The following is a 13,936-nucleotide window of genomic DNA, read 5'->3' as shown; positions in this document are numbered from 1 at the left end:
TTTGACAGACGGCTCCATACTTGTTCAGTCCCTCACATAAACATTGTTGTTTGTGTTTGGAAATGAGCATCCATGTTTGGCCCCGGGGCTGTTTATTGCTAAACCTTTAAAAAAAAAAAAGTATTTATTTTTTTTGTAAGATGTTTCAATTTCTTAAAATTAGACTAGAGACATCAGAGATTAGCAGCTTGATCTCTGGTGACCTGGGGAAACTTTGGGAAAAATTAAGTAATGTCTCAAACAATATTTTTTGTTTGTGTAACTAATAATATTTAGTTAATCAAACCAAATATGATTAACACGTTTAATTTGATTTTGTATATGTGGGTGGAGTGGTTGACCTTTGTTGACCTCTGCCAACACATTGCCATTATTATTATTAATTAAAATGATAGCATCAAAAATAAATCATTTTTGCTGCAAGAACATTTAGTTTAACTTGAAGAATGTGGGCCATGACCACCTCTCCTCTGGTTGACAAGCTTAGTCAAAGTTTAGGGGTATGAATGCTTTTGTAAGACACCTGAACGACGATGCTTGGATCATTTCCTGTGTGAGAGCCTCGGCTTTGACAGACGGCTCCATACTTGTTCAGTCCCTCACATAAACATTGTTGTTTGTGTTTGCAAATGAGCGTACAGATCCGTCCATGTTTGGCCCCGGGGCTGTTTATTGCTAAACCTTTAAAAAAAAAAAGTATTTATTTATTTTCCTCCAGGGCTTGTGTGTGTGTCTGAGACATTAATGCAGTACGCGCTTTGTTTACTCCCTGCCAGCCTGTCAGTGTAATGGCCACAGTCAGTGTGTCAACGAGAGCGTGTGCGAAAAGTGCGAAGACCTGACAACCGGCCGACACTGCGAGAGCTGCATCTCCGGTTTCTACGGCGATCCGACCAACGGGGGCAGCTGCCAGCGTAAGTACCCGTTCAGGTCTGCGCCAGATCGGCCCGTCAGCTTTCCACCGCACGCTCCCTCGTCCAACATGTCACTTTTTTTACTGTTCATTTTTACGTCTGCTGCGTCTCTGAGCCCTGGCGGCTCCTGTTGGGATATTAAAGAGTTACTCCTTCCACAGCCGATACCGACAGTCACTCAATCAGGCTATAAATCAATCGTTTAGCGTTTGGACAGCTTAATTTTGCTTTCTGGTATATCACTGCTGCTCTCTATGCTGTATATTCTCTTTCTGTCTCCCACTTGATCTACATTCACAAGGGTCTCATCAGTGACAATCAGTACATTAGGCTGTTAAAATGCACCGTTTTTCCTTTACTAGGACTGCACAGATTGCAGTTTTCTGGCCGATCACAATCTTTCATTCCGATTTTGACAGATTTTTTTTCTTTTTTTAAATAACTTGTTGGGTGTTTTAAGGTCATCACACACCTTCAAGGTTCCAATTTTATTTTACTATACAACAATACACGCTTGAACTACAATACACAGCACTCTTAAATATAAATGAAAAGCTTAAAGCGTTGCTGTCCAAAGCTGCCAGATTAACTGAACCAGAAGAGTTTTATTTTCCATAGTTTACTTTTTTCTCCCCTCCCTTTGTCGAGGCTGAGCAAAAACAGACTCATTTTCAGACCTTAATTCCTCTAGTGGTAGCTTCTGCTAACTGAAGAGTTTGTTGCGTTAACCCTAAAGCGCTAATCATAAACATTGGTTCTGCTAATGCTAAAGTAATTAGCAACCAAGAATTTAGGGGAAGCTAAGTGCGCTAAATGCTTTCAAAGTTAGCAAAAAAGCTACAGAGCTAAACAGAAAATTAGCTTTACCGTTAAAATGAAAAATGCATTTGTAGATCTGTGTCTCATTGTTGAAATCTATCCTATAGAATGAATTTTGAGTGTTTGAAGTACTGAAGTGAAATGTTTCCCAATACACACCAGACGTACTCTTCGTTAGTAAATGTTATTTCAGAAAAAATGGAGCCCTCATCGTGACTCTTCCTGTTTTTCCTCCAGCATGTAAGTGTAACGGCCATGCCAGCATGTGCAACCCCAGCAACGGGAAATGCTTCTGCACCACCAAAGGCATCAAAGGAGATCGGTGCCACATGTGAGTTTCACTTTCTGCTTCTCATGTCGTTTTATACCTTAAAACCACAATATTACTGCATCATATTTCCTTTATATGTTTATATTTTTCTGTCTGATAGATGTCGTGTTTTTTTGAACACCCTTTCTGCGCTGTGCAGTGTTTGTTTTAGGAAGCAGGATTTGAGTTTCACAAGGCTCTGTAGTTAACGTGACATTTGTCAAAATATTCATTCCGACTCCTTGAGGTTTTCACAAAAACAATCCATATGTGTTCGATTGGGATTCTGTTATAGACACTGAATGGCTGATAAGTGGAATAAAAAGTAGATTTGCAGAAAAAAATAATTCTATAAAGAAATTAAATTCCTATTCCTGGGAAAATCTAGTTTAGTTTGCCTTTTTTTGTGAAATTGTATTTTCAATAATTCAGTAATTTTTCTGTCTTTAAGAAAAGGCAGGCACTGCACTACCTGGTTATAATTAGTATTAGATGTGATTTTAAAAAAAATACTTCAGCATTTAAAAAGCAGCAGATTGTCTCCTCCTCCTCCCAGGAGAAATATTCTTACTGCTTTTTCCTGAACTCCTTCAAAGTCATGTATTACTTTTAGAATGACATTATTTTAGTATCTAAACTATCCCACCTAAATATTAATGAGCCTTAAAGACTCCTTAGTCTGTCCTGAATTCTTCTGATCATTTTCTGCCTTTTATTGTCCGTCTGGCCTTTATGATTATAGGACTTTGGAGAAACCCATTAAAACCTCCAGATAATGACTGGATGAATGGCATTCAGTATGAAAACGAGGCCGTATTTGTCCTGTTTCTGCGGGAAAATGTTTCCCGTTCGTTTCCTCTCGGGTTCATTGTTCCCCTGTCCACCAGTATTGTGATGTTAATTCAGCAGACAGAAAAATCAACCCTCCTTTCTGTTCTCCTTTTGTTTCATTCATTCCATGCTAACCACCCACCTCCCATTTCGGCTCACCTTTTCTCCACCTTTGTTTTTAAGGTGTGAAGTGGAGAGCCGTTACCAAGGCAACCCCCTCAAAGGGACATGCTACTGTAAGTGTAACTCCTATTATTACCAAATCCTGAAAAAAAAAAAAAAAATCTGTCTTATTCAAGTCAATGCAAAGTGAGTCTTATAGCGAAAATGACAGAGGATGATAGATAGAGGAGACTGTGGAGAAAAACAATGGAGTATAGATATGATGGCAATAAATAATTTTTTTATTTTATATATTTATTCCATTTTAATGATTGATCATTTTAACTATATATTACTGTCATTTTTGTTATTTTAGGTTATTATTTAGTAACCACTTTAAATGTTTTGTATTTATTTATACAAAATACAAAACATTAAGAAATGTTTGTTTTGTATTATTAATTTTGCATTAATTACAAAACATTTCTTAATGTTTCATTATTAATTTAGTTTAAGAATAAATAGATTGTTTTATCTTATTGTCATCTTATTTATTTTAGGTTATTTTTCCATTTTAATTCTTTGATTTTTTTTCATTTTGTTAATTATACATATATAAATTATAATTTGACATTTTTAAATTAATTACGTATAATATCATTCATAATCAGTGCAATTATATTTTTCTAAAAGAAAAATAGGAATGTATTTATTTCCTATGGCAATTTTATTTATTTTTTTTATGTTTATTTGGCTACCTGTTTGTTTTTTGGTCAGGTCCACACTCTTGCACATTAGATTTTACAGAACAGGACTGGTAGTTTGTTGTTTTTTTCCCCTCTCTCCACAGCAATCCTGTCGAAAAAGAATATGGTGATTTCACGGTTTTGGACAGGACTGCAATGTGATTTAGAAAGCTGTCAGAGATTAATGAACAGGAGTTTCTGTTATCAGTGGAATTAAAACTAAGTGCTGAAGCAATTCCCCGGACTGATTGGCAAGTCAATGAAAGTTTGAATTCCCCATCTTCCCCTTCTCCTGCTGTGAACGTTCATCACCTTTCTTTTTTTTTTTTTTTTTTTTGTGTGCCATTTTTAGACTCACCAGAGCGGGAACAACGAAGACATTAATTGGTTAGTTAAACAGCAGATAATGAAACGGCAGTCGTTTTGATTATCCAGCTTAGTGATCGGTTTAATGATTTAATTTAAAATGAAGTTCTTTGAGTTTTCTTCGGGTTGGGTCGCGCCTTGTGCAGTTTAGCGTCTGGTTACACTGTAGATGTGCTGCCTCTTAGTGGGAGAGACTTATATTATCACAGCAGATATTAAGCACATGTTACCAGAAGCATTTTTAAGTAGTATTAGGTTGCACCCTAAAATTCATTGCCTTACAAACATACACAGACTCCCCTTGAGTTAATACTTTGCAAAAAGATGTTTTTCTACCATTATAAATCAACTTTTGCCTTTTTTTGTTTGCAAAAGAAGTAAAAATGCTGTCAAATTTAATTTAGTGTCAATTCTCAATTATATTAACATCTGGACTTTGACTAGGCCATTCTGATAAATAAATTCTTTTACCAGAGCATTTCCACGATGGTAACACAGTTGCGGCATCATGAGATTTCAACTGCGTCTTATTTAGGGGGGTGAATACAAATGCTCATCACATGTTGCTGTTTTACTTTTTTCTGTAAGAGAAAATGGGAAATATTTCAGCTCAGTGGTGGACTTGGTAACTATTTTTAGCATTTCTAACATATTTACACACATCTATTGCTGCATTTCCATTACAAATGTATGTAAATCTTTGTCTGTATTCTCCTAATGTCGAAAAAAACACAAGTTCTCAGTTGTGACGTTTCCATTAAATAAGACATTAAATTAAAGTCGCACGTGAATAAGCTTGTTCACGCCATAAATAATTAAAAATCATGGCAGCAACAAATGTAAGCGGTTAAATGAAATGCATTCATGCATTCATATGGTAGAGACTACGTATGCAGCATTTTGGGAAAATTGTATGGATTCAACATGTTTGAATGTAAGTTTTTATGAACTGTGATGCTGTGAGAGCTCTGATGGACCAGCAGCACCTCGTCTATAAATAAAACAAAAATCAAAACAAGATCCTCCATCTACTTCCTGTCTTCTTCGTAGTTTCTACCAGCAGTAACATCAGGCTGTTGGTCACATGACCCCTGTGGTTCAAAAAACATATTTCCATTGCAGTTTTACAAAATGCATCCATTTCGATGCGGGTGAAAACCCACCTCCTTCTTGTACAAAATCATTTTTCTCTTTTGAAATTGCCTTGTTTTCATTAAGCAAATTTATTTTCATGATTTTGATTTGAGCAATTCTGTGGTTAATGGAAACGCAGCTGATGTCTCCTTGAACGCTTTCTGATAATGACTCGGGCTGCATCATCTGGTCAATAAGTTCACACTTCTGGAGGTTAACCGTTGAAATTGTAACTTTTTCATCCACTAAAACACACAACGCGACGGTTACAAGTTGAGATTAAAAGTCTTATTGTAAAGACCGAGGACATTGTTTGGAGTTGTAAATTTTAAATATGATTATTTTTCTGTCTCAGTAATCAGAACTGAAGTCAATCAACTGATAAACCAGTATCGAGACACAACAGCTCATATATCAGGAGCTTTTTATTTCTTTTGCTGCTTCCCAGATCAACCTTTGGACATTGAGTTGTGGCAGCAGAATTTCTCCTCAGAGGTTTTACCAGACTGAGGATAGATGTATTTCTCTGTGGTAATTGTTATTTTTCTTCAAAGGTTGGGGCAGGACGAGAAGCATCCTATATATATATATAAATATATATATTTTTTTTCTTCTTCTTTTTTCTTTTTCTTTAGAACAGCAGCTGGCGCGGCTACACACTAACAAAGAAAATGGCTTTTCCTGTGCCAGTCAATAAAGCTGAAGAAAGGCTGGGAAATTGAATTCTCGGTTTCTAGATCATGACGAATAAAGTCCAGAGAAAAGTGTAAAACAAAAAGGAAACCTTTGCGATTTTTTGTTGTTTTTTTGGGTTACTCGTTGACTGTTGTTTTGATGCTGTAATGGTTTCATGACCTTTTATCACAGGACAAACACACACAAAAATAAACATTCTGGTGGGGGAAAAAAAAAATAAAAGTGGAGAAATAATGGGGATCATTTCCCGCCCGGAGCGCTGTCTGAAAGCATGTTACCGGGCGACCTTCAAGCCAGACTTATTCGCCTGTTTTGGCCTCTCTCTCCAGACACGCTCCTCATCGACTACCAGTTCACCTTCAGCCTGTCACAGGAGGACGACCGCTACTACACCGCCATCAACTTTGTGGCCACACCTGAGGAGGTATGTCAGGCAGAAAACGCCCCGCTGTCATGGCAGCTGTCCACTTGCTAAGAATAAATATATTGAGTTAACCACCACATGACCGAGGTGCTTTATTTTCTGATTACAGTAGTCATGTGTCCCCTACTGCTGCTCTTCTAACATGTTTCTTCTTTGGCATTACCTGAAGTGAGTCAATGAATGCTCAAGAGTGGAAAGAAACAAAGATTTCTGCTTTTATAAAACTCCTTAGGATCAATTAACATTAACATTTATCAGCACCATGCAACAACACTTACTTTCTCTGAGGACAGTAAGATTGAACTTAGTATTTTAGTTTAAAAAATATTAAATAGGGTAACCCTAACCCATGCGTAAAACCCTTTGCACATCGTTAGCATGGTTAGCCTTAAACACAACAAAAAACCAGAGATGGTGACCAACAAAGTTTGGGTGGAGTCATTTGTCGAACTTTTAGCAGGAGCTCCAGCACAATGTAGTCCTCCATTGCTGTTTTCTGTCTCTGATGTTCTTAGGAGAAGACCTTTTTGGATGCAACTCTTTTACTTTAAAAGACTGCAAATACAACCCAGCCCAAAGCCCTTGAAGCTTCAATAACTTTAACAACATTGTAGATGATAGGCCAACAAAGTAGTTGGTTTATCATCAACTACTTTGTAAAGTAGAAGGAAAATGACGCCTGTTTTCATAGACTTGGCAAATAGAAATCTAAAAAGTGTGGTGTGAATATGTTTTCAGAACCCCTCAAAGCTCCGCCCACATAGGAGCACTGTTTTCATTTCAAAAACACCAACCTGTAATGTCATTTTTTTTACTCCCCCTGACCTGAAAGTGGTGCCGAACATGGAGTATGGCAAGTGTATAAAGCCTCCAAATGTCGTTAGCATTGGTTAGCCATAAACACAACAGAAAATAAAAAATGACCCAAAGACCTAACAAAGTGCAGGTAGTCTTGTTTTAGTATTTGATGCACCAGCTCCTGATGGTAATCCTCCATTATTGTTATGTATTGTGTCTGTGATACGTTTAGGGTTAGAGGTCAAGTTACGAGTTAAGCTAACATGTTAGCTTTATCACAAAAAATGCTTTTGCTGTCAACACTAATACACAAGAGTGAAATTTTCACTTCGTAGCCTGTTTTAGGAAATATTGTTTTTGATCCCCTAAAACGCCGTTTCCATGTGAACAAACGATTAAAAACCTTCCTGTTCTAGAAAAACAAGCTCTCTTGTGGGTGGGGCTTCAGTCAATTCTTTACGAGCCAAGTTTAGCTGCTACTCCAGCTGCAGGGGTTTTTGCGTGTGTCTCTTAAACCTTTACACATTTAGATTCCCCATTCCCATCACATCCTTTACAATCCAAAGTGCTGCTTTGGCTCTGTTTTCTTAATAAATACCATGATCACCTACTGTACGAACCGTGTTTTATAGCCCAAGAAGTAGAACCTTAGGATGACAAAACATGCTGGATATTTCTGATATCTTATTAAGACATGAGGGTTTATTAAATACCCGCCTTGAACAGATTGACCTGTGAATCGAAGTGATGTCTTATCATCCCGTCGCAGTCACACAGATGTTTTCTCAGCAAACAAAAGCTCGTCCACTTGCGTTTATTCGCCAGGAGCATCTGGAACTGAAAGTGAAATGAAAGCGTCTGATGAAATGTTCCAGATGTTTTTTCTCCCCTGATGAAGCTTTTACCAGAGTGTTGCAACGGCGGAAATGTAATCCATTTGTCATCTGAGCAGGAGCAGAGATAATTACCTTCATGCAGGAAGTGGTAACGGCTTGTCTGACTTAACTTCATCTGTAAGATTAGGAAAGAATCCAATTTAAATGCTTGTTCTTGCTTTTAATAAAGTGTGATTAGGAATTAAGTTTTGCATCTAAAACAAGTGAGTAAGACCTACTGTCAAATAAATGTGCAATATATTGTTTGGTAGAGCTAAAGGTGTGTTGTAGGGGTGCACTGATGGCCCTCATTTAAAAAAAAAAATATTCTAAAAGTTGGATCAGAAATCAATCCAATCAATCGCAAAGGTTTAAAAATCTTCCACATACTTAAAAAAAACAACAAAAAAAAAAACAATTGAAGTTTGTGGTAATAAAGTGACAGCATGTTTAAAAGTTTTAAAGGTTGGATCATTTTGTAGCTGCTGCTGAAAAGTGCTAGCTTTCAGTCTTCTTTCCTCAGTAACAACATCCAAACCGAAGAGTGACATAGTAGTGCTTGGTGTGGTGCATTCACTGACTGCATTTTAAAGTTTTTTTCTTCTCAAACTGAGCTGTCAACCAGCACAACTCGGTCTCTCTCTGCACATCTCCAGTCATGTCGTCTTCAAAAACAATATAATACACAGAGTTTGGAGTTATTAAATGAATTTATCTTCTGTTACCTGTGCCGTTTGCTCTTATTCACAAGTGTATTTGTGATGCTGCAGCGTGAATAAAATCTCTACTCCGCTTTCTGACCTGCGACTTTGAGTTTCTCAGTACCTAATGAAATCAAATCTAGCCTTTCCTCACTGGCTTTTGCTTCTCTTACAAGTATTTTTGTTGTTTGTTTGTTCTTGTTTTTTTTGGAGACAAATTAAAAGCAGTGATGTTGCTGCTGGTATAATTGCTGTGTTTCCGCTCTCCCCACAGCCAAACCGCGATCTGGACGTGTTCATAAACGCCTCCAAGAACTTCAACCTGAACATTACCTGGGCGACCAGCTTCACAGGTACGTTTCTGTGCCACAGGAAACACACCTAGCAACAAGCAGCTGCTTCACACGTCCAGCTGAAAGCGAATATTTCTTCCATTTACTTCCAAGGAAGAAAAATGAAGTTTAAAATATTGTCCTGTTGGGTTTTTTGACTTTAAATTATGAATAACTTTGGCTTAAAAAGTAGACAAAAAGAGGTTGCTACTTAAAGGGCATTTTTGTAGTTTCTGCAATATTTTCTTACTATGTTGAGGTAAACTGTTCTGCTTTTTATTAATATTTTTAGAATTCCTATAGTGTTCTGTTTGGTTCTTTTCTTTTCTACTACACCAACTTTCACTCCTTTTTTTCTTTCTTTAAATTGTCGACTCAACATGGCTTCCTTTCCTTCCTTCTTCCCTTCATCCATTATGACACTTTTTTTTTTTTTTTTTATTCTGTTTTCCAGCAGGCACCCAGACCGGAGAGGAGATTCCCATCATCTCACGGTGTAACATCAAGGAATTCAAAGACAGTTTTTCCAACGAGAACTTTGATTTCCGCAACAGTCCGAACATAACATTCTTCGTCTACGTCAGCAACTTCACCTGGCCCATTAAGATCCAAGTGAGTTTCTTTCAACCTTTGCCGAAAGACAATCCTTGGGAAACTCTTTTCTTTTTTTTTCAGTTATTCAGTTGAATAGAGAAAAGACTAAACGGGGAACGGCATTTAGTTTGTATTACAGCACTGTTATTATTAGTGCTGCAAATTGATTGAAAAATGTAATCATGCTCTAGCGCTGTGATTCATCATAAAAATGCATGTTTTCAATAAACGTTTGGGAAAAATGTTCAGTCGTCTCAAGCTGGTCAGGTCAGTTCTTCATGTTCAGGACGGTTTAAAAGAAGTCATTTTGTTTCAAACGTAATTTTGAAATGCTAACTATTAACTGGTTGCTCTTCAGTGGGAGGATAATTCATTGTTGCAGCGAATAGGTTACATTTTAGCTTGGTGTTATCTAAATGTCTATCTTTTTTTTTAAAGTGAAATTTCCCGCTGAGCGCACCAGTCCGACTCTCCTCGCTCATTTTTTCACTCGCGCTTGCAACTCTCCATTTCTTTTTTTTTTTAAAGGTTTTATCGGCTCTACTAGCCTTTATTTGATAGTTAATTGACAGGAAAGTGGGAAATGAGAGATGAGGAAGACATGCGGCAAAGGTCGCCAGGTCGGGAATCGAACCTGCAACGGCCACGTCGAGGACTAAGGCCTCCATATGTGGGTTGTGCTTAACCCCTGCGCCACCACAGCACCCCACGTGACTCTCCATTTCTGACCGCAGTACGCAGTACAAGACCGTGTAAAACGCTGCTTTCAACTAAGTAACCATCTGCAAGAGAGAGGCTTTTAGGTCAATTTAGGTAACGCCATTAATATGAATTATGTAATATTACCACATTAAGCTTTTTAGATCAATCGCATGCATTCATATGTTAACATTTATAGGCCTAATAATTATTAATGTGGTTAGGATTGTTTCTTTGATTATGTTTTCGTTCTGTTAGCCATTCTTGGTGGCCCTGCTTTTTTCCCCCCACTTCATCCTCTCTACATGGAGGGTGTCCATGCATTGTTAAAAGGTCTTAATGTATCTTAAAGTAAGGCCTTAAAATGTCTTAAGTTCCCATAAAATAAGTTGGCCGTTTATTATTCACAGGTCTTAATTGTTGCGGTAGGACTAGTTAACTTCATATATTTTGTGTAGTTTTCTTGTTTCTCACTGGACTTTACTGCTGCGTAAAACTTTGAGTCATGCTAGCTGTCAACACATTTTCTAACTAGCTAGTGTAAAGCCACCTAGACTTTTTACATCCATCATGGTTGAGTGCAAATTTATCGCCGGCTGTCTGGACGATGCTCATCTTAGTCATTGGCTCACTTCCGTTGCCATTCCTTACAATTTCTTTATTTATTTGCGATTTTCTTTTGTGCATTTCTGTTGCCGTGCAGGTCTTAAATTCCTTTCAAAGTGGTCTTAAAAAGTTTTAAGTTTGTGTTGGTGAAACCTGCAGAAACCCTTGTATAGTTGGCATATCGGTAATATTTTTTCTCCTGAACCAGAGGTGCAGTGTTTTCATTTTCATGTTTTAATTGGTCATGAGGTAGAGTAGGGGTCAGCATCCGCTCACTTGTAGGCGGAAAGCTGTTTGGCCCAGATACGACCGAGGCTTGTTGCTTGCAGCCGTCGAAAAGTCAAACTTGCGACTTAAGTATAACCACTGGGGAGGCTTTCTCTAAATCAGCTTTACATATATCAAAATCCTAAAAGTTATTTTTCTCATTTCTCAAAAGTTTTAGGTCTAAGTGAGACATTGGAGGCTGTCCTGAAAATGTGTCCAGTGTGGAGGAGCTGCTGCTCCTTCAGAGCAGAGTGTGTGTGCTGGACTGGTTGATGTTTGCTTCCTGGCAGCTGCAGTGAATGAGACCCTTCATCTGCTGTCCTGCTAGCCGCCAGCGTGTGTTTATGTGGCTTTGCTACAATCAGTGCTGGACTCAGGGAAGCGCTGATGGAGAGAAAACAGTCTTTCATCAGCGCTGTAGCTGTTGTGATGTTTAGTAAATCAAAGGCTCCTTGTTTTTTTTATTATTATTTGTCGCTAATATTTACTGTGTGAATAAACTTAAGAAGCGTAGTGTCGGCGTCACACAGTAAAGCAAAACCTCTGTCCCAAAATATCCAGACATCTTCCTTTCTTCTACCTGTATTTCATTTCCTTCCTTTCTTTCTTTTTTCTTCCTTTCTTCTTTTCTTACATCCCTTTTTCTTACTTCCTTCATACCATTCTTCCTTAATTCTTTCATACCCTGCTTCCTTCCTTCCCTGCTTCCTTTGTTTCTTCTTTCCTTTGTTTCTTCCTTTTAACTTCCTTCCTTCTACCTGGACTTCATTTCCTTCCTTTTGTTCCTTCATTTCTTCCATCTTTTGTTTGTTCATTCTTTCCTTATTTTTGTACTTTCCTCTGTTTTTTTCTTATTACTTCTTTCCTACCTTTCTTGCCTTCCCTCATTCTTTCCTTCCTTTTTACTTCCTTCCTTCTACCTGTACTTCATTTCCTTTTTTCCCTAGAGTTGAGTTCAGAGCTGGTATCAGGTCATTCCAGAAGCTTTATGCTTTTCATAGTAGGTTTGATGTTTAAGATATTTTCTCTGTTAAAAATAAATATCAATACAGTCTAAGGTAAATATGAAAAACTCAGACTTGACGAGTTTTAGCCTCACAGAACATAAGACAATATAAACGGTTCTTTGTTTAGCTGTGATGCTGAGGATTGTTCCTATGTGGTTCTGATCTGGGCTCTGAATGTCGACCCGGTTAGCGTTTGCAGGCTTGCACGGCGTGGTGGGAGAGAGAGGCGCTCCCGGCAGTCCGTCCCAGCAGCGTTCCACCCGGAACAGCTCTGAGTGATGTGACTGGTCACACCGTGCAGACCCCCTCTGCCTGACCCGGGGAGGTGAGGGGGGGGCAGAAACCACAATCCTGCCACCATCTTCTATGCTCAGCTGTGCAGTGTGAGAGGATTTCAGGTCTTTCTCAGCTTCAGAACCTCAGGTGGTCCACGTCGCCGCTCCGCTGCATTTCCTCCTCTCATCCTGCTCTGATCCACTTCATCTCCTGTCTTACTGGGTGGGATCATGTAGAAGATCACCCCCCTGTTTCTGAAACCAAAAGAGCGCAGGACTTTTTCACCCAGCACTGAGGTAAACCTCTTCACCTCTCCTCCTCCTTGCGCCGCCGCTCGTCTCAAACCACTTTCCACCGCTTACTAATGGTCCTCCATTCCTCCTCTCTGCTCCTCTCGCCTTCGCTGACCTGCTGCTGGACTTTTTGCGCGTGTGATCGTAGGTGGCGGGTGCCTCCGGCGCAGATCGGAAAAGTGACGGACCGAGAAGGAGTGAAGGGCAAAGTGGAATGTTAAGTTGAAACACATGCTGCATTCAGAGACGGCCGCGTGTGGAAAGCCAGAGCCCCACTCTCTAGGCTTCTAACACAACTCTGCTTACTTCCTCACACACCGACTCCGTCCACCTTCACATGCTCGGAAGTCGGAAGAATCGCAGCTCATGCGTTTTTCAGTTTTGCGACCAAACCACCTGCCAGTTCCATTAAACCACCGGCATTTGTCACGAAAAATACGTTCTTTGTTTCGCCCGCCCTGACACCAAAAGATGAGATTGAAATCTTTCATGTCATCATCGTCTGTGTCGAGCAAATCGGATCATGAAAACAAAATCAATTGCGGTGAAATTAGTCAGCCAAGAGTTCCCCAAACCCCTTGATTCTGTTTTTTTTTCCCCTCTTCCCCCACTCCTGATAAAGAATAGATCTGAATTTAATGATGTTTGTAATTAAACAGAAATCCCAGACTAATTACATTAAAGAGCTGTGATCCTCCTGTTCTTTGCCTTGGTGAACATGTCATGATATGGTGGAGATTAGAACAGCCTCCTAATTTGATGCCCCGCTGCGGAGGAGCAGCAGTAGCTGCAGCAGTAGCTGCAGCGATGGGCTGGCTGGGCTCCACTCCGTGGAGCTGTGGAGTGTTTATCTGGGCTGCCTGTGGACGCCTGGTGCTTCACAGCAATCTGAGAGGAGGGGCAACAGGAGTGGAGGCTTTGTCAGTGTGCAGCAGAGAGAGAGTAAAGCTAGGTCATAATTTGAGGAAAGAAAAAATAGCACTGGTAAAAACAAATGTGTGTATATTTATATACATGTATACAGAGTTTCCCCCAGAAAATCCCGGTGTTCTTGGTGCCATCAGTCTGGCTTAATTTGTCTTTACTATCACTGTTACTAGTGTATTAAAAAAAAAAAAAAAAAAAAAACATATTTAAAATAAATAA

The 13,936-nt window shown here is 39.0% G+C and overlaps 1 protein-coding gene across 1 annotated transcript in view; it reads left to right on the top strand.

The window, feature by feature from the left end:
• atrn (attractin) overlaps window positions 1-13,936 on the top strand; it is a 142,750-nt gene that overhangs the window by 42,978 nt on the left and 85,836 nt on the right. The window contains exons 12-17 of the mRNA XM_016679927.1: window positions 751-914; window positions 1,971-2,064; window positions 3,058-3,110; window positions 6,248-6,342; window positions 8,991-9,069; window positions 9,503-9,660. Of these exons, the coding sequence (XP_016535413.1) occupies window positions 751-914; window positions 1,971-2,064; window positions 3,058-3,110; window positions 6,248-6,342; window positions 8,991-9,069; window positions 9,503-9,660 (643 nt within the window). The remainder of the gene's footprint in view (window positions 1-750; window positions 915-1,970; window positions 2,065-3,057; window positions 3,111-6,247; window positions 6,343-8,990; window positions 9,070-9,502; window positions 9,661-13,936) is intronic.

The sequence above is a fragment of the Poecilia formosa genome, unplaced genomic scaffold (genome assembly GCF_000485575.1).
Source record: "Poecilia formosa unplaced genomic scaffold, Poecilia_formosa-5.1.2 Scaffold226, whole genome shotgun sequence".
Lineage (NCBI taxonomy): Eukaryota > Metazoa > Chordata > Actinopteri > Cyprinodontiformes > Poeciliidae > Poecilia > Poecilia formosa.
This window is presented reverse-complemented; position numbering and strand designations above follow the sequence as displayed.